We start from the raw sequence: 19,036 nt of genomic DNA, 5'->3' as shown, positions 1-19,036 counted from the left end.
GTAACCAAGTCACCAGGTTCCGAGTCAGAAGTCAATCTCACTATTATAGTTTTGACTCGAGTCAAGTCGAGTCATTTTCAATTCACCACCAAGTCAAGTCCGAGTCCAAGTCAGCAATCATAGGGTCAAGTCCGAGTCATGGCATTATGACTCGAGTCCGAGTCCAACTCATTGTGTTGACTGCTCAGCTTTCCAGTTGCAGTCTTGCTAAACCTACTTTTTATAAATCTGTTGGGTGATATCGAATGGTTCGCATTTATACAAATTTTCACAACTTTTGGCGGTTTCTGGTGGCATTCGTAAGTGCCAGTACCAATAGGCGAAATCCCAATATTGTGGTTACTTCACTATTCTTCAAATTACAATGAAATGTCGGTATTGGTCATCCGAGTCTCGAGTCACATGACTTGGTTCGAGTCATGCGCAATGACGAGTCGAGTCGAGTCATTTCTGTATTTTAAGACAATGACTCGACCGAATTCAAGTCATCAGAAAATCGTGACTCGAGTCATTACAACCTTGGTCCTTAGGTTGGGGTAGGGTCGAGAGGGTTGTGGGTTAGTATCATCAGGGATATCTAGTACTATAGTTCTAGAGTTCTAGATATTCCCGGTGAAATTATGACCCTCAACCCTACCCTATAGTTACACAAACCTCAACCGTGGACTGACCTTACTGTGAACATAGCCACTGATCTTGTTGTGAACATACTGATCCTATTTTGAATATGACTGACCTCATTGTGAACATAATCGCACCAACCCTCCTCGTCAAATTACCCATATAATCGGTTATATGGTCTGAAATCATACCGTGTTGCATAGTACCATGAGCCTCAGGGTTGTAATGACTCGAGTCGCGATTTTTTGGTGATTCGACTTGACTCTCGAGTCATTTTCTTGAAATATGCAAAATGACTCGACTCGACTTGAATCAATCTGTGTATTGACTCGTCTTGTACTCGAGTCACTGTGCAGGACTCGGATCAAGTCATATGACTGAAGACTTGGACTACGTAGGCATTTCATTGTTATTTCGAAGAACAGTGAAGTTATCACACTATTTGTATTTCGTCTATCTGTACTGGTACTTGAAAATGTTATCAGAAACTGTTCAAAGTGAGGAAATTAGTATCATATTAATGCGAAGCATTCGATATCATCAAGCAGAATTTTAAAAGAAAGGTTTGACAGGACATGAACTCGAAACTGAACAGTGAACACTATGAATCGGACTTGACCGGCTGCTTTTTGACTCAGACGCGGACTTGACTCGGTGTGAATTGAAAATGACTCGACTTGACTCAAGTCAACACTATACAAGGGAGATTGACTTCCGTCTCGAAACCTTGTGACTTGGTTACAGGGCTGATGAGCCTATATAGCGACCACTGTAACATTAAGGTTTACAAGTTCCCAGGACATTGTCTTTCTATCTTCCTGTTGCGTTAAACTCTTTTTTGCAGCACAGGCTAGCCTACTTGTCACGACATTATCGGATTAAGTGGGACACGAAAAGTTCACTTCGGTCATTATCTTTAATTCGGGGTCACTTCTAAGTGTAGATAGATCGTGGGCACATCCTAAAATACAACCTTCCAATTTCGATCGCCCTTTTACCCCATTCCGTATTTTAAATCAACTTCTGCTTTCGTGTAGCTTGGAAACGGTATATTTTAATTCCGAAATCGGCGTAACGCGTAACTTTACATCTCGGCACATTCCTATCTTTTCATTTTATCGCAATCTTGTGGTTTATTCAACTGATAAATTTCTAAACATACGAACTAACCAACTATGGTGATAGAGACGAAGTACTGTTGCTGCATGACAAATATATCTGAGGTCATGGATTGTATATTCGTTCGATATTATCAAAATGATGAACTCAATTTTAGCACCTAAAACATACGAATGCGCATACGCAAGTCGTACGGCTTAGCTCTATTGTTTTAGTTTTGGAACATGACGTGATTTATAGGCAGAGTTGTACTCACTCGAGTCAATTATTCTATTGACTCGTTTTGTACTCAAATCATTGCGCATGACTCGACACATTCTATATGACTTGTTCAAGTCTCATATATCAGGACCGAGGATTGAAAAATATGTTCAGATACTGTCTTTCATCTGCTTGAATAAACATGTTTAGATTGAGAAAAATGAGTGACTACGTGGCCTTCGATATCACCCAAAAGTTTCACATAACTGGTTTAACTCGATGAAGAACAGTAAATACTATGACTTTGCCTCGGACTCGACTCTTTACACTATGACTCGAACTCAGCCAATCGCTCCCTGGCTTGGAATCGGTCTTGACTCAGCAGTAAATTGAAAATCAATCGGCTGGACTCAAAACTATAAAAGCCCAATTGACTTTTGACTCGGAACCTTGTGACTTGGTTACGACCCTGTTTGCAGGTATGTCACTAACTTGTCAATAATATTACTAACATTTCCACATTGAGCGTTACCCGACTGAAAGGCATCTTGTATATTTCAAATAACAAATTATGCTTGAATTTCGCCAATTTCTGTATGTGTCACATGATCTCACTTTTACAAGTATGCACTTTCTTCTTTTGTTTGCAGGTTAGGAGTAATTCGGCATCATGGCGACGTCCTTTGTATTAACTCTATTCGCACTTGTAACTGTATTTGGTGTCGGGTGTTCGACAACGGAGGAATTGCCCGAGGTAGATAGCCCATGTAAAATTCTATTCTAATGGTACCTTTATTCGTGCATTTCTTTAAGACGTACTACGAATTCGAAGGTAGAGAAGACACCGCGAAAACCGCCGATACCGTCTTTGGAGGTTAGCTCTCGATAAATCCCGATGGTCAATTGACACAAAGTCTGACAAAGTAGTGGAGTGTGAAACCTAAGTTAAAAGTTGAATTAGTGCTGCAATCTTTACTCAATTACAAGCATAAGTAGGGACTCTCGATACATACCAAAACTATATACGTAAAGGTGAAGTAGAAGTAGAAAATGCGATGTTTTAAAAGTACTCAAGGAATAATTCGAGAAGTCGACTGGGACTATGGTTTACAACAGAGGTCTCAAACACGCGGCCCGCCACAGCATTTAGTGCGGCCCGCGACCACATTTTAGATTTTTAATAATTTGGAAATATTTTAGTGTCTCATATCTTTTCAGGTTATCAAATTCCCCTCTTAAATTGCCGCGGAAGCCTGAAACTATTCATCAAACGTCACTATCACATCAATTGCAAATGCTACCATACAGTGGAAGATTCACTATTTCGCCACATTTCCAATTCATGATGACAAAAGCTGACTCTTAGACGACTCGTGACTGAAATTTGTGAGTTGGACTTGGACGCGACGATTCTTAGAACTACTCAGACTCGGGCTAACTCGATGGTAAAATGAAAATGACTCGGGTGAACTCGTAGTGACTCGGAATGCCGTGAATTTGTTAGAACCATGGACGCAACAAACTAATCGCTTATCAGGGGAATAGTAATAAATCAGAAGGTCGCAGCTTGGTATTTCGCTAACCAAGCAAGTATTTATGGCAACCATTGACAATCTGTCAGTTACATCTTTGGTCGCTAAACCAGGTTATTAGGGCCACTTACAGGTACCGAGTACCGTAGTGGTACGCTCCAGCGATGTAACAACAATGGGCCGTTCGGAGTTCCGACATTTCAATCACTGGGACACATTCATTAATATATTTATATTAAATTTAGATATTTTTTCTGCTCCTATATTTGAAGATATTTGGCCATGAGATTAATAGCCTACTTATCAGAAGTATACACGAATCCTGGATTGGAATTACAATGCTCAACTTAAAAATGTTTTGATATCAGATCAGTCTCTATTTTCAGTCTGTTGGATTCAAAATATTCATAGTAGCTGAAAATTATAACCTGATAGCTTTTATGATGGCATCATACATTTTTCCGCCCATATGGTGTCTATATCTTATAGTTAATACATATCAAGTACAACAACAATTCTATTCAAATAGTTATAAAGGTGATGATTCTTTTCGTGCGAGGCCTAAATTGATACAAACGTAAATCACATTTTGACGATGTGTGTTTACAGTCAGTCTGCTGGATCGGCTCACTTTCAATAGGAAAATTCATTCCCGCCAAATAAGGCCTAATTGGAAAGACATAGAATACCCTTATAAATGCTGCGGCCCGCGGCGTCGTCAAACCTGGAAAAATGGCCCGCTAGCACATTTGAGTTTGAGACCTCTGGTTTACAAGGTAGTCGATGGCTGATCTGGTCTCCAACATGAGAAATACATTTTTCGGATTACTAGAGAGTGCCTATAATGATTGCTATATTTTCAATATCGCATCATATTACCATGCGATAGGGCAGGGGTGGGCAAACTACGGACCGCGACCCGCGAAAGCCTCTAGTAGTGTTATAAAACTATTGAAATTATTAGTAATAAAATTTGAATTAAATCAGCGACTTGATTAAATTTTTCATGATTTATTTCGTCATGATATTGGTAAGTCATAACGGTGGTAAAGTGAAAAATAATTCAACATAATTAATATAACGTTTGAGACGATAGTGGATCACTGTTATGTTACTGTCGTCTTCACAAAGAAACGCGAAGAAGGCAAGTTTAACACAGTAAGCCATTTGCTGAAGCGCATTTAAAGGTAACGTGTTTATGACACACTGTGTGTTTTGAAGCTAATCAAAAAGATTCATATTTTCATCCTATACTAAGATTTGGCACAACGCACAACATATCTTTCATCCTTAATTTGAACAAATTGGTTAATGAGGAGGGATAGCTTATAGAATCTCGTTCATGTTTCTGACACGTGTGTGTTTTCATCAAAGCGATATTTGGTTTCTTTTAAGTATATTTATGTATCTCCATGTCATCGGTTACAATATAAATAAAGAAAATATAGCGTTTCGGCTTCGAATGCAGATTTTACTATTAATTTTCTTAAATTCAATTAATGTCAACGCATATGCCTAATTTCAATATATCGGTACAAATTGTTCATGTGGTTGCAAAATTACGTCCATTTCGAATAGGTTATACTCTTTCAAGTAACCTTTTCAACGCGGTGAGAAATACTTCAAGTAGATTCTATAGGACTCGTTTACCTTACTTCTGCAATACATTTAGGGTTACCATACCTCCTCTTTTAGGAAGATTTGTCCTCTTTTTTCAATAAATTGAATGTGTCCTCGGAGGACGCCTAAATGTCCTCTTTCTTGGGAATTTGTCCTCTTTTGCTATGAAAAGGATTAAAATGCCATGAAAATGCGGGAAAATCGGGAGTCGAGTCAAAGTGACCACCTTTTTCTAGTTAACACTACACACTATCGTAAAAAAGCGGGTAATTCGGGGTCGAGCCAAAGTTATGACTTTTTTTTAGTGAACACATTGCTATCGGTCTAAAAATATGCAAAATCACCACGGGTGCTGGAGCTGTCAGAATTTATGAATGTGACCTCTTTTTAGGATCTCAATTTATTGTAACCCTACTTAATAGCCTTTTGCTTAGGCCTCAGTAGCGTGTTAAATATTGTCTTTCGGGTATATTGTCATATAGAGCTATTGTGGGTGTAAAGGGCTAATGTTGATACAGAAAGAAAAAACTTTTAATTATTTTCACTCACACAATCCATTCAAATCGATATATAGCCAACGTTATAGGAAATAGTGGTAAAAATTTACTCTATACGTCATTGTATAGTGTTTAAAAAGCCTGCCGTAGTGACAGGTTTCCAGGTCAGCTAGTAGCAAGTTACGAGCACGTATACCACAAAATATATAATGAAATTTAGATGATATATATATTATATATACGTTTTCGTATAATATCTCACAAACCCTTTCTGTAAGACGGAATAACTGCTTTCCTACTTAGCAGAACAAGTATAATCATAATCATAATATGGTAACAGCTTGTTGATTCTCTTTCAGCCTGCCCCCGGACAGCCTACTTTTTTCCATATATCGAACAAACAACAAACTACATTCGCGTTACCCCGCGCATACCTCGTCTTGACGAATTCACTGTATGTGGAACCTTTGATTTCTTCAGTAGAGGAATTGATACAGTTGTATCATATGCAACATTTTCCTGGAAAACAAACGAGCACAATCGTTTCTTTATAAGACGTCACCAGTACGAAATCGAAATCGCAATGAACATGAAATCTGTGAGAGAAGGGCTGGAGTTTAATCCGAACCAACGGTATCATATATGCGTGACTAGTTTCGCGTCGACCGGTACATCATACATCTTTATTGATGGCATCCTGCGAGAAATTGCCAATACGATGTCTGGTACCGACGGTACCGTACAAGGAGGCGGGGCGTTTATAATAGGGCAGAAGCAAGGTATCATAGGAGGGAATTTTGACGCAAATCAGTCATTCCAAGGTATGGTTTATAACTTCATGCTTTGGAGAAGAGCACTGGAACCTGGAGAAATTACCAAGATGTATCAGAATCGATGCCACTGTCCGCAAGATTACTTCTTTACATTAGAGAGAAATAATATTGAAATGTTCGGAGGAGTTACTACATACGGCAATATCTGTTGATGAAGTAGAGATAAAATATTATTTTAAAAATACTTGCTCAAAAAAAATGAGTAGATAACTAATATAGCTATTAGGTTCTTTAAAAAAGTCAAAAATTTGTTTTATTCTATAATTTCAAGGACTTGATGTCGTTCCGTTCGTAATTTCTATTATCATATCAATGGAGGTATAGCGTATTATCTATTTGTAAAATAAAGTTTCGGTAAAAAAATGCGTCATTTTGAGGAGTCGATGAAAAGGAATGTCCGGTGAGCAAGTACATTACTGCATATGCGGTCAAAGAAGTAACCGATACTGCACAAAAGCCGTAAATTTCTACTTAACTAGATGCAGAAGTAGCGCTTTCCAAGACATTGGAACTACTCGAAGGGGAACTAGAAAATGAAAGGTGTGAGAAGTATCCCTACTCAAGTAAGCAGCTTCAAGAAGACTTTATCGCGGGATTACACATTATTTTTATTAGTATATTATTTATTCACCGGAAAACTGGTAAATGCACACTTAATCCGGGGAGCAACCTGCCCCCAAAGAAAAATTGCGAGATTGGAGTAAATTAGAAAAATTTCAGTAATACAGTCAAATTGATATTCCTATGCACTAAATGTAGAGGTCAAATTACAGAATTCCGGTGGATGGTGAATAGTCAAGGGTTGCAGAGCAGAGAGAGGTAGATTGAAAATGAAGAATCGCATGTGTAAAATGTGAGTACTATTTTCACGTAACCTCTAATCATACATTACTTTAAGACGCATTACAAATTCGAGGGCAGAAAAGACACCGGAACAACCTCTCGCACCGACAATGGAGGTTAGTTATCGATGGATTCCGATGGGTGGCTGATTGATGCAAAGGAGACCATAAGTCGTTAATCATACTAAGTAGATGTAGAAGTAATTCCGCAAATCTCTACGCAATTACTTGTATAAGCAGCGATTTGTTTAGATGTAACTGCAGAAATGAGCGCGTGTCGCGACCTTATCAGCAGAAATCCACTTTTTACCCAGTATTCCAAACGGTTTCAAATTCGATATCGGTGCGCTCGTTACCAGTCCGTCCGTCGTCGATCAAGGTAAGTGGATTATAGAAGGTTCCCTTCAAACGATTCGAATAAACTCGAAATTAGTGTCACTGGCAATCTGTTGGTGCATCCATGTTTGAGAACTCAATTCATCGTCGTGCACGGTATGGTGTACAAATCAGTAACCAATTATACTGGAGGTTCGCAAGTGATATTGCGCGGCCAATCAAGAATACGAGAGTATCAAGCAGACAAGAATGAATACACAAAAGTGATGATTAAAAATTGGAAAGCACGCATCCAATCACTAATTGCCGTATTCAATACCAGGCAAGAGTTCGGACACCGCATTTTCTAGCTCGCATCGCGGCAATCATAGGCTATGCGGACTACAATAGTGATCTGGGCATCTTCGATACATTTCCCTATTTACGTTCGCAAAAACGATAACACACTATCCAATTTCGCGCCACGATTGAGAAACTATCATTGAAGAACGTGGATGTGCTAGTGCTCGTCCAATTCAGAATTAAGACAATGTTTCTCGGCGTGCGGCATGCGCGCCTCTATACATGTGCAACAATGTCATGGTTATATCCCATGGCGACGCTTATATATTCGTCTGAATACTAATTAGGTATATTGCTCATCTCACATAAGCATCAATCCCGTTTTGTAACATGCATAGATGTCATTATTTTTCGAACCACGCAATTGGTCATCGGTGTTGTGCAGATTACGAATTTGAAGGTATATCTATATTACAGTAATTACGGAGAAAGCGCGGCAAATACAGTCTACCCAGGTTTGGCGCATGTGTTTAAACAACTAAACATGGTTACTGGTTAGCAGAGGTGGTCAAAGTAGTCAAGAAAGCTACTCAAGTAGAAGTAGCAGTAGCGAAGAAAAATCTACTCAAGTACGAATAGAAGTACTTCTTACATAAGTAACCTAAAACTACGTGAAGTAGAAGTAGAATTGGCTGACTTTAAAAGTACTCAAGTAAGTAAGTAGTTGTGAAAACGATCCTGATTGGATGGATTATAAAAAGGTGCAAATTGAGATATGTGATAGGTGACGAGCTTGATTCATATTGATGCATACCAGCAGGTATCCAATTTTCGATAGCATAAGCATTCGTTCACATCATGGGATGAAAATGATTGTATTGGTAAGAAATGCTATGCTAATCCTCTGTTTTCTCGAACAGCACGTTTTGGAAAATAGCATGGTATGGCGCCATCCCCCATATTATAAGGGCCGTAGTTTAGTCGAAGAGGAACACGGAGAAGTTGTATGTGATACGGTGTAAACACTTTGCGCGATTAGTAAACGTTAATAAAAAATATGGTGGACCGTGAAAATGCCATATTGTGTAGCTTATTTCCAGAAATTAAAGGCATTACTACACTTGCTTTTATACTTCAACATGTATGTTATCCAGACAGAAGAACTGATATTAATTATAACTGAAAGTATATGATACTGGGAATTAAAAGCAGAATATGTATTTCATGTTTTTAGTCCAGAAAGTTTCAAAGGTCGTACGCTAAAACAGTTCTAAAACTAAAAAAAAAAATCAAAGTCCACTCTTCCAGATTAGGACACGCCATGGACATGCTATATTACGATATGATAAGAAAATGCTAGATTGCGAAACATCAGTTTCAAACGTTATGATGAGTCATATATACTGTGATGAATTATTTCATATTGGGCGACGGGTGACAATGTGGTGTAAACGGAACCACGCCAACCCTCCACCTAAATTGTATATTCACCGATACTTTCGTGAAATCATATTGGTCACTCCGTATCCACTGCGCGCGAAGCGCGACAAAAATGCCGGGCTTTACTAAACTTTTATGAAAATTAAATGTTAATACTCCGTGAAAACAGTTCCGAAATTCCTCAGGCTATCTTCCTGATTGAAAGATTGAACTACTTCTACTTGAAAAACTGAAAATAGCGAAAAGTAAGTAAATAGAAGTAGAAGCAGAAGTAGCGAAAATCAGATCTACTTGAGTAAGTACCAGAAGTAGAGGAAAACTACTTGAGTACTTCGAAAAAGTAGAAGTACTTCGTTACTGACCTCCTCTGCTGGTTAGTCAGAAAAGGTGGTGCCAACGCGGCAACAATTCTCATTTTTTTGAGCGATTGTCGTAAAATAATGTGAATTCAGCCATCAGTAAAGGCATAGCGTCTTTCGCGTCACATTTGAAAATCGATTGACTTGAGTTGAATCGAGTCAAAATGTGCAATGAATCGAGATGATCTGTGACGCGAAGGTAGTGACTTGATCCTAACACTGGTATAGGGTATAGTACCATTTCTTTTTAGGTATTGCGTGGAAAATATATGATGCGTCAGTCACTTTGCTTCCACATGATGCAACAGCACGGACTCTCCTTGCAACTTGCAATGTATACACATACGGTAGGCCACGTAGAATCATCATACTGGCGGAGGTTCGGTTGTAGGCTACGTTTTGCCGGTAATGTACAAATGCCTTCTGATCTGACAACACTAGCCACGATAAAAAATTCTGAAGGACAATTTCTTCACCATGCACCGCATACATGCAAACATATACGTTGCCCCAAGATGGTTGGTTATAATATAAATTGTCAGCATCTTGAAATTCCAAAATTCAACTTACACATATAAAATATAATAAACACCGCAATTATATTTCCAAATTTTGAAATGTTTGGAATGGATCAATTAGTAACAGAAGATAATATCCGATTGATTACTCAGACCCGGTACATTGTTCCGTAAATATCGGAGACGCCGCTCCAAAAAGCTCCACGTTGCGTAATGACACAGCAAAAAGGTAACCAGGAGGACAAAAGCATGGATCACGATACGAATGCTCAATTTCCTTGATATCGAGGATCCTTCTCCATAACCTCACGTTCGAGATTACTCCGTGATAAATCCAATCGGTGTTTCCCAGTTCACCGACGGTAGATTGATCCGTCCCGATAAGGAACACTCCATTTCCGAAAATTGGTCCCGTACGATCATGCTGGTACACTATGTGCTTTAGGATAGAATCAACAAATACATACGATGTCACGGGGGATTTGGCAAATGTGGCAATGCAAATGTGATACTTTTGATGGGCATTGAATAGTGATGCAATACAACTCACGCCGCTATTGATCCATAGGCACAGTTCATTGAAATGAAGACTAATTGCATAGTCATTGGGGTGATTAACATGTATATCCGCTGCGTAATGAATCACCACGTCATTTCTCAGTTTACTTTTCGTGACTTCAAAACACACAGTAAACTCCGACAGCTGTGGAATAGGCTCCACCACGCGAACGAAATCACCGAGCCGGTTACCATACGGAAATCGGAATGATGCTTGAGGACATCCTGAAAATAAAATGCTTCTATTTTTACTCAAACGTTTCCGAAATGTCCCTGCAAAACAATGATAAGGGCTTCGTCATCTCAATTCACACGAAATCTCCATCAAGGTACTACATCAGGTTTATATAGAGAGATAAAGAGGGAAAGAAAGAGAGAGAGAGAGAGAGAGAGAGAGATTTGCAACGGAGTTGCTCAAAAATATTATGAGAGCATGCAACTTTGCTACACTGTTATGGCATTCAGAACACTCCCAATATATTTGAGTGTTGGTTAAATCACATGCATGCGGCCCGACTACGACACGTATTTTCTTCTTTTCAACCGAGCATGAGTATCTTATCACCATTTCTATATGCGGACACGGTAGCCTATACGACATGAGCTGCAACATTAGTGATCTCAGTTATCATTTGCGAAAGTTGCATTGTCTGTCGTCTCGTAACTATATGTTAGATTTACGTAACGCTTGCGATGGTGTCCCATTCATCGAGAATATCGCAAATATCAACGGATATTGTTCAGCTGCTCTCCAGTAACGAAATTCGTACTCTTATCAAGTATTTAAGTCTTAACAATCATAATGTACAGAGTAATGAATGAGATTAACTGATAGTGAATGATGCAACACCCAAACTAACCGGTACGCATACACAACCAATCCTAATTTTGAAATAAAATTCCGAAAAATTTACAAACCATTAGATTTATCCTGGGGGCTATTTGCCGTCCTTGGCTGATTTTGGAAATCGATCTGATTCTGCAAAACAACGATGAAAGTATAAATTGTGTTCGCTCAGTCGTTTTAAATAGGTAAGGTACCTTTAGTATTTCATCTGTCTTATAAGCTCCGCATAAGTGAAGCATTGCTAACGCAATCGTGCTGAACCACACTATGCGAATGCTGAAACTAAACCCCCAATTTCCATTCATCTTTTCTTGCGGTAATCTCGACTTAAGAATGGATTGTGAGGATTACGAAAATCTCTCCTTGTTCCACAACGGTTGAGTATATCTGCAAGTTTATGCCGCATCTATCTCGGTATTTATTTATAATAATATCGAATGTCAATAAATCTGCTTCCATTTAACCTTAACTAATTTTATGTTTTTATGTCAGCCTGCTAGGACATGCCGTCGTTGAAAGCAAACATGACAAATATTAAATACAGTTTGAAGGGTGTTTCCATAGTAATCTTATTAATATGATTTGTCCTTATTTCAGACTTATGTCCTTAGTTTGCCTGAGTTTTGGCAATGAGGCCGTGATGCCAGTTTGCAAATTTCGTGGTCAGGCTAGGTCGAATTTTGCCCTGTGTTTAGTGTTTTATCCATGTCGATAGCAACCCAGATTATATACGTCTCGATCTGATCTTAAGATACATCCATAATAACACAATAAAGGAATACATCGGAACAAATACACCATATATAAGTCATAACTATTCGATAAAATATGATTCAAGCCATTTGTGGTACAGAACTTCAGAATAACGCGAGACAATAACTTCATATTGCTAATTTATTCGCTAAAAGCTTTCGACTGACTCTCATCAGTAGCGAACGTCAGTGTTAGGGTGAATCAAATTCGAAATGTAAGAACTATTTTGTCTGTATGATATGATTCGCACCCAACATTGAAGAAAATCTGTAATCGCCAACTACGGATTCAGTTTTTGATATTTGAGATAGTAGTGGCACTCATGGAGTACAATGAGATGGAGATTGATCTGAGATTGATCATTTGCCAAGAAAAAACTGGTGCGGTACGGTATATAGACCGTGTCACACTGTCACATCATGTTCATCGACTTTCTAATGAAAATTGAGCACTTGTCACATAGCTACGCCGTATAGAAACGATGCGCATTGTTAATAGTTCATATGTATATAAACCAGATACCAACTCACTACATAACGAAATAGGTAAGGTGGTATAACCAATAATTTGAATTAGGACTCAATAAAACCAATTTATTGATTACAATGAATCTATGTACGTTTGCGAACTTGAAATATACTATAGCTGAGATTTAAAGAATTTGTTCCTGAATTTGACGCGAGAATTTCCACAACTAACCACCCATCGAGTATGAAATTATTATCAAGAGAACAAGGAACGAATGGTTAACCAGACTGGATGTTACTTATATTTTGCAGCACGATCATGATTGCTACTAGTTGTTTGGAAATCAATGAAAGCTCCGTGAGTCGTGACGCAAATCCTATATTCACAAATAAACTTGAAGAGAATTCGCGGTGAATAATTTCGTGTCAATATAATATATCCTCAACGTAACGAGTGCGCATATTTCTGCTTCGAAAACTTGAAAAGTTTAATTTAGAAACGAACGACCCGCCACTATATCACCATATTAATTTCGTAGACCTCAAGTGCTCTACTTGTGTCGCCAAGGAGATCCCATCCACATTCGTCAGTATATTCCAGATATCAGGATTTTAATGAAAGTCAGTAATTGATTCCGTAAAATGTGCCGAATAGGGAATCCTGCTAAACAATATTGTAGTGAAAATATATTAGTGCTCTCCGCTGTCGTAAAATTAGTATTAGCCTACGTGATTCCCGCACAATTTGAACGTTGAACGTCTTTATTCCCTTCATCGCGAATCTGCAAATTGCAATGACATATCACAACGCGCTTCTTTATAACATCTCCTTTGTTCGGTATTAAGATATTAGTTTTGTGTCGCCTAGCATGCAGCATGACACAGTGCCTTATTCCTGGCTAGCTGAGACTTATTGCCTTGATATTCGAATAGGTTAGTCGTTTTACGTCAGGGCGATATTCTTCCCTGTGATTCCTGAGCTGCCCACTCTAAGCTCGCTTTCGGATCAGACGATGAGGAGGAGTGTACATAAACTTGCAACACATAGGTCGGAATTCTGGAGTCAACGTCGGTGGAAATCGATCTCGCAATCCATTGGTGTCGCAGTAGTGTAATGTACCACTTTACAGTATCTTGCTATTCTGATTCAGACTGGTATAAATTTATTGATTGTCTTACAAATCAGCGAATGATGATAATCAAATAGTGATGGAATCACGCCTCTGTGTCTTTAGTGGAGTAACGGAAGCCCAGATTTGTCTCTCACCACTATTTCCCGACGTAGTCTACTGGAAGCCTCTCGGTGTTATAAGAGATATAATCTGCGTATGTGCGAGAACATTGCAGCTAGTCGTCGGATTCAATTCTTTGTCGGCCAGTTATATCACAAATATTGTGTTTTGCAAGCGGTTCAGATAGATCAGTGGTTCCAACCTTTTTCCACCCACGTACCATTTGGAGGTTTTATGCAGTGCTCGCGTACCACCTACATAAGTGACGCGCGCCGAAGGCGGTCAAAAATGTCTCCACCATTTATGACGTCATAACCACGTATGTGACCCATGTGAGGTGTAATAACAAATTCTATTAAACTAGGCATAATCAGCCAGGGTTGATGGAATGCATGGAATTGTTTTTTCACCACCATTCACAAGAAGTACAACATAATGAAATAACAACAAACAACAAAACTCAATATATTAAATGCGATGGCTGCATTTGTTTATTTTCCACTAGCTGGTAGGCGCGGGGCATATATGTATGCTCACAGCGCATCCAAAATCATGCATGGGCGCAAGAAGTCGGTTTCGTTTCTTCGACTGGATAGTCATCAGGGATGAAAATCCTTTCTCGCACTCGCACTCCCACGACCCACGTACACGGTAAATTATCAGCTGGGAATAGCGTGACAAGCTGGCGTCGATCGCGAGGAGGCCATGCTAAGCCAGAAGTTCATCAACCCCACCTGAACTAATAACTCCCTTCGGTCGAAAAAACAAACAGAATCTACTTGCGTACCACCTGGAGGACCTTTGCATCCCACTGGTGGTTGGTCGGGAACCACTGGGTTAGGTAATGTCAATGATGGTAATTAGTAATGCTAGCCGGTTGGCTATTCTCATAAAATTTCGCGAGACCATATTATAGAACCTGTGTGATAGAATCTGGCCACTCATCAGAGCCTTGTCATTGCAGTAGGAACACAAAGAATACTAAAACGGCAATATGCAACAACATTCACGAAAGGTCTTACTAACGTGGGGTAGGCCTATAGATTATAGTACATAGTATATAGGCCGATTTAAGACGCACGCCAACAATAAGGCACCAACTTCGAGGATTTTTGCATTTATACATGGAGAGAGACGCTTTGGAGTACAGAACCTCATAATACATTTGAATGATACATTAATATTTTTTCCCGAAGCATTGTTGCTGACGGTATCCCATGATGAGTGTCCACCGAAAAGCTTCGAGGATAAATATGAATATATTATTCAAATGTATTTATGCATTCATATAATCTAACTCGGAAAACCAACATCGCGGGGCGCGAACATACTTGAGTAACAACGTAACTAAGCTGAGCAGCGCCGTCGATGAAGGAACGAGAGAATCCACGTTGCGCGTCATAGTTTGAAGGTCGTTGTACGATGTTCACGATAAATTTCTTCTATGTAATGTGTCCTAAGTTGCATATATATTTGGTTAACGTCCGGAAATGTCCATTCAAGCAGAGAATAGGTACCGGGTATACCTGGATACGGAGATGCTTATAATTATCGTAGTGATATTTAATAAGATTCTGAAGAGCAGTGTTCACTGGAAAAGTATGGATATATACTATAATATACCATGGGCCTACCCACCGCTGTAGAATTAAGGAATGCAAGTTGCCAGCCAGATCATCGTGTTTCTTAACTTCCTATTGCGTTAAACATACTTGTCACATGATTATAGGTGGAACTCGAAAAATTGACTTTGCTTATTATCTTTAATGTTCTAAGTGTAGATTGATGACAGATACGCCCTAAAATCCAATCTCCCAAGTTCCATCGCTCTTTTCTCCCATTCCGTATTTCAAAGGAAGTTCTGCTATCGTATAGCTTGGAAAATATATTGAATTATGAAACCTGCTGCTTAATATTTCGTTTCAACACCCTCCTATCTTTTCATTCTATTACAATCCCGTGACGTTCTGAATTGATAATTTTCCATACAATCGAAGTAACGAGCTATTATATCAAGATCAAAATAAAGTACTGTTACTGCATGGCATACATCCGAGTTATTTTACGCCAGACCTACATGGATTGTATATTCGTTCGATATTATCAAAAATGAAGTCAATGTTAGCACCTAAAACATACGAATGCGCATACGCAACTCATTAAGTTTTCATTCAAATTATTAGGCATATCTACATTGAGCCTCACCCGACTGAAAGGCACCTTGTGTATTTCAAGTAACAAATTATGCTCGAATATCCCCGATTTCCGTATGTGTCACATGATCTCACTTCAACCAGTATGCACTTTCTTCTTTTGTTAGGAGGTTAAGAGTAATTTGACATGGCGACGTCACTTGCATTAATTCTATTCGCACTTGTATCTGTATTTGGTGTCGGAAGTTCGACAACGGATGACTTGCCCGAGGTAGATAGCCCATGTGTGAAATTCTATTCTAATGCTACCTTTTTCATGCACTACTTTAAGACGTATTACGAATTCGAAGGCAGAGAAGACACAGCGAAAACCGCCGATGCCGCCTTTGGAGGTTAGTTCTCGATAGATCCCAATGGTCAATTGACACAAAGGCAGACAAAGTAGTGGAGGGTGATACTCAAGTTAAAAGTTGAATTAGTGCTGCATCAATCTTTACTCAATTGCAAGTATAAGTAGTGGCTCTCGTTACATACCAAAACTATATACGTAAAGGTGCAGTAGATGTAGAAAATGCGATGTTTTATAAGTACTCGAGGTATAATTTCGAGAAATCGATTGTGAGTATGGTGTACAAGGCATTCGATAGTCAATGGCTGATATAATAGGTCTCCAACCAACATGAGCAATACATTTTTCGGATTACTAGAGAATGCCTAAAAATATTGAAAGTATTAGTAATAAAATTCGAATTAAATCAATGACTTGCTAAAATTTTTCTTGATATATTTCGTCATGATAGTCATGATATTTCGTCAAGTTATAACGGTGGTAAAGTGCAAAATAAATCAACAGAATAAATAAAATGTTTGAGACAATAGTAAATTATGTCGCTGTCGTCTTCACAAAAGAACACGAAGAAGGCAAGTCTAACACAGTAAGCCATTTGCTGAAGTGCATTTAGTTTAGAGGTAACGTGTTTATGACACACTGTGTGTTTTGAAGCTAAACTAAAATCCGCAGTCGCTGTTCACAGATTCATATTTTCATCCCGTTCTAAGACTTGGCACAACACACAGCATATCTTTCATCGCTAATATGAGCAAACTGGTTATTGAGGAGGACTAGCTTATAGAATCTCGTTCATGTTTCTGACGCGTGTGTGTTTTCATCAAAGCAATATTTGGTTTCTTTTAAGTATATATATGTATCTCCATGTCATCGGTTACAATATAATTTAAAAAAAGATGGCGTTTCGGCTTCCAATGTGGATTTTACTATTAGTTTTCCTAATTTCAACTAGTGTGAACGCATAGGCCTAATTTCAATATATCGGTACAAGTTGTTCATGTGGTTGCAAAATTACGTCCATTTCCAATAGGTTATACTCTTTCAGGTAACCTTTTCAACGCGGTGAGAAATACTTCAAGTATAGATTCTAGGACTCGTTTAACTAACTTCTGCAATACCTAGGGGGTTACGATACGTGCTCTTTTAGGACGATTTGTCCTCTTTTTTCAATAGATTGAAAGTGTCCTCGGAGGACGCCTAAATGTCCTCTTTTTGGGGAATTTGTCCTCCTTAGCTATGAAAAGGATTAAAATGCCATGAAAATGCGGGTAATTCGGGAGTCGAGCCAAAGTGATGACCTTGTTTTAGTGAACACATTGCTATCGGTCGAAAAATATGCAAAATCACCACAGGTGCTGCATGGAGCTGTCAGAATTTATGAATGTGACCTCTTTTTGGATCTCAAATTATTGTAACCCTACTCTATAGCCTTTTGTTTAGGCCTAAGTATCGTGTTAAATATTGTCTTTCGGGTATATTGTCGTAGAGCTATTGTGGGCGTAAATGACTAATGTTGGTACAGAAAGAAAAAACGTTTCAATTATTTTCACTCACCTAAACCTTTCAAATCGAAAAATTGACTCTATACTACATTGTATAGTGTTTAAAAAGCCTGCCGTGGTGACATGTTTCCAGGTCAGCTATAGTATAGCAAGTTACGAGTACCACAAAATATATAAATGAAATTTAGATAATATATATTCCGATAATAACTCACAAACTCTTTCTATACGACGAATTAACTGCTTTCATACTTAGTCAGAACAAGTACCATCATAATATTATAACAGCTAGTTGATTCCCTTTCAGCCTGCCCTCGGACAGCCTACTTTTTTCCAAATATCGAACAAACAACCAATTATATTCGCGTTACCCCACACATACCTTCTCTCGAAGAATTCACTGTATGTGGAAAATTAGTTTCTCCAGTAAAGGAACTGATGCACTGGTGTCATATGCAACATTTACCGGGAAATCCAACGAGCACAATCGGTTCTTAATAAGACGTCACCCGAACGAATTCGAAATCGCAATGAACATGGACGCTGTGAGAGAAGGGCTGGAGTTGGCTTCGCACACATGGATTCATATATGCGTCACTAGTTTCGCGTCGATCGGTACATCATACATCTTTATTGATGGCATCCTGCGAGAAATTGCAAATACGAAGTCCGACGGTCCTGTAAGACAAGGGGGACAATTTATTATAGGACAGAAACAAGGTATCATAGGAGGGGATTTTGACTCAAAGCAGTCATTCCAAGGTATGGTTTATAACTTCATGCTTTGGAGAAGAGCTCTGGAACCTGGAGAAATTTCGGACATGTATCATAATCGATGTCACTGTCCACAAGATTACTTACTCACATTAGAGAGAAATAATATTGAAATGTTCGGAGGAATTACGACAGCCGGCAATCTCGCCTGCATGATAAAGTCTTTAGATTAAATTTTATTTTAAAGATAATTGCTGATCA

At 38.7% G+C, this 19,036-nt stretch overlaps 3 protein-coding genes across 3 annotated transcripts; 2 read left to right on the top strand and 1 right to left on the bottom strand.

The window, feature by feature from the left end:
• The first annotated feature begins 2,709 nt into the window (after nucleotides 1–2,709).
• Nucleotides 2,710–6,991, top strand: LOC145440016 (neuronal pentraxin-2-like). The gene is made up of 2 exons (XM_080317678.1): nucleotides 2,710–2,815; nucleotides 5,950–6,991. Exons 1-2 carry the CDS (start codon nucleotides 2,725–2,727, stop codon nucleotides 6,573–6,575), a joined length of 717 nt encoding a protein of 238 aa, XP_080173804.1. The 5' UTR covers nucleotides 2,710–2,724; the 3' UTR covers nucleotides 6,576–6,991.
• Nucleotides 6,992–10,345: 3,354 nt separating this feature from the next.
• Nucleotides 10,346–11,985, bottom strand: LOC145439982 (neuronal pentraxin-2-like). Its single transcript, XM_080317649.1, has 3 exons — nucleotides 11,800–11,985; nucleotides 11,677–11,737; nucleotides 10,346–10,983 (listed from the first exon to the last, which is right to left on the bottom strand). Exons 1-3 carry the CDS (start codon nucleotides 11,908–11,910, stop codon nucleotides 10,346–10,348), a joined length of 810 nt encoding a protein of 269 aa, XP_080173775.1. The 5' UTR covers nucleotides 11,911–11,985.
• A 4,156-nt stretch (nucleotides 11,986–16,141) lies between these two features.
• LOC145440024 (uncharacterized) lies at nucleotides 16,142–18,738 on the top strand. The gene is made up of 3 exons (XM_080317683.1): nucleotides 16,142–16,481; nucleotides 16,542–16,602; nucleotides 18,369–18,738. Exons 1-3 carry the CDS (start codon nucleotides 16,398–16,400, stop codon nucleotides 18,557–18,559), a joined length of 336 nt encoding a protein of 111 aa, XP_080173809.1. The 5' UTR covers nucleotides 16,142–16,397; the 3' UTR covers nucleotides 18,560–18,738.
• The last annotated feature ends 298 nt before the right edge of the window (nucleotides 18,739–19,036 follow it).

The sequence above is a fragment of the Botryllus schlosseri genome, chromosome 5 (assembly GCF_051294905.1).
Source record: "Botryllus schlosseri isolate E-star chromosome 5, Bs_hap1, whole genome shotgun sequence".
Lineage (NCBI taxonomy): Eukaryota > Metazoa > Chordata > Ascidiacea > Stolidobranchia > Styelidae > Botryllus > Botryllus schlosseri.
Note: the sequence above shows the minus strand (reverse complement) of the source record. Positions and strands in the feature narration are given on the sequence as shown.

What these genes read in the sequence shown, in the direction of transcription:
- LOC145440016 (XM_080317678.1), top strand. Translation starts at nt 2,725, where the DNA reads ATGGTACCTTTATTCGTGCATTTCTTTAAGACGTACTACGAATTCGAA. An exon ending in CGCCGATACCGTCTTTGGAG is followed by an intron (nt 2,816 to 5,949) that starts GTTAGCTCTCGA and finishes ATTCTCTTTCAG; the next exon opens with CCTGCCCCCGGACAGCCTAC.
- LOC145439982 (XM_080317649.1), bottom strand. Translation starts at nt 11,910, where the DNA reads ATGAATGGAAATTGGGGGTTTAGTTTCAGCATTCGCATAGTGTGGTTC. An exon ending in AGACAGATGAAATACTAAAG is followed by an intron (nt 11,738 to 11,799) that starts GTACCTTACCTA and finishes GTTGTTTTGCAG; the next exon opens with AATCAGATCGATTTCCAAAA. An exon ending in CCCCCAGGATAAATCTAATG is followed by an intron (nt 10,984 to 11,676) that starts GTTTGTAAATTT and finishes TTTTATTTTCAG; the next exon opens with GATGTCCTCAAGCATCATTC.
- LOC145440024 (XM_080317683.1), top strand. Translation starts at nt 16,398, where the DNA reads ATGGCGACGTCACTTGCATTAATTCTATTCGCACTTGTATCTGTATTT. An exon ending in CAACGGATGACTTGCCCGAG is followed by an intron (nt 16,482 to 16,541) that starts GTAGATAGCCCA and finishes CACTACTTTAAG; the next exon opens with ACGTATTACGAATTCGAAGG. An exon ending in CGCCGATGCCGCCTTTGGAG is followed by an intron (nt 16,603 to 18,368) that starts GTTAGTTCTCGA and finishes ATTCCCTTTCAG; the next exon opens with CCTGCCCTCGGACAGCCTAC.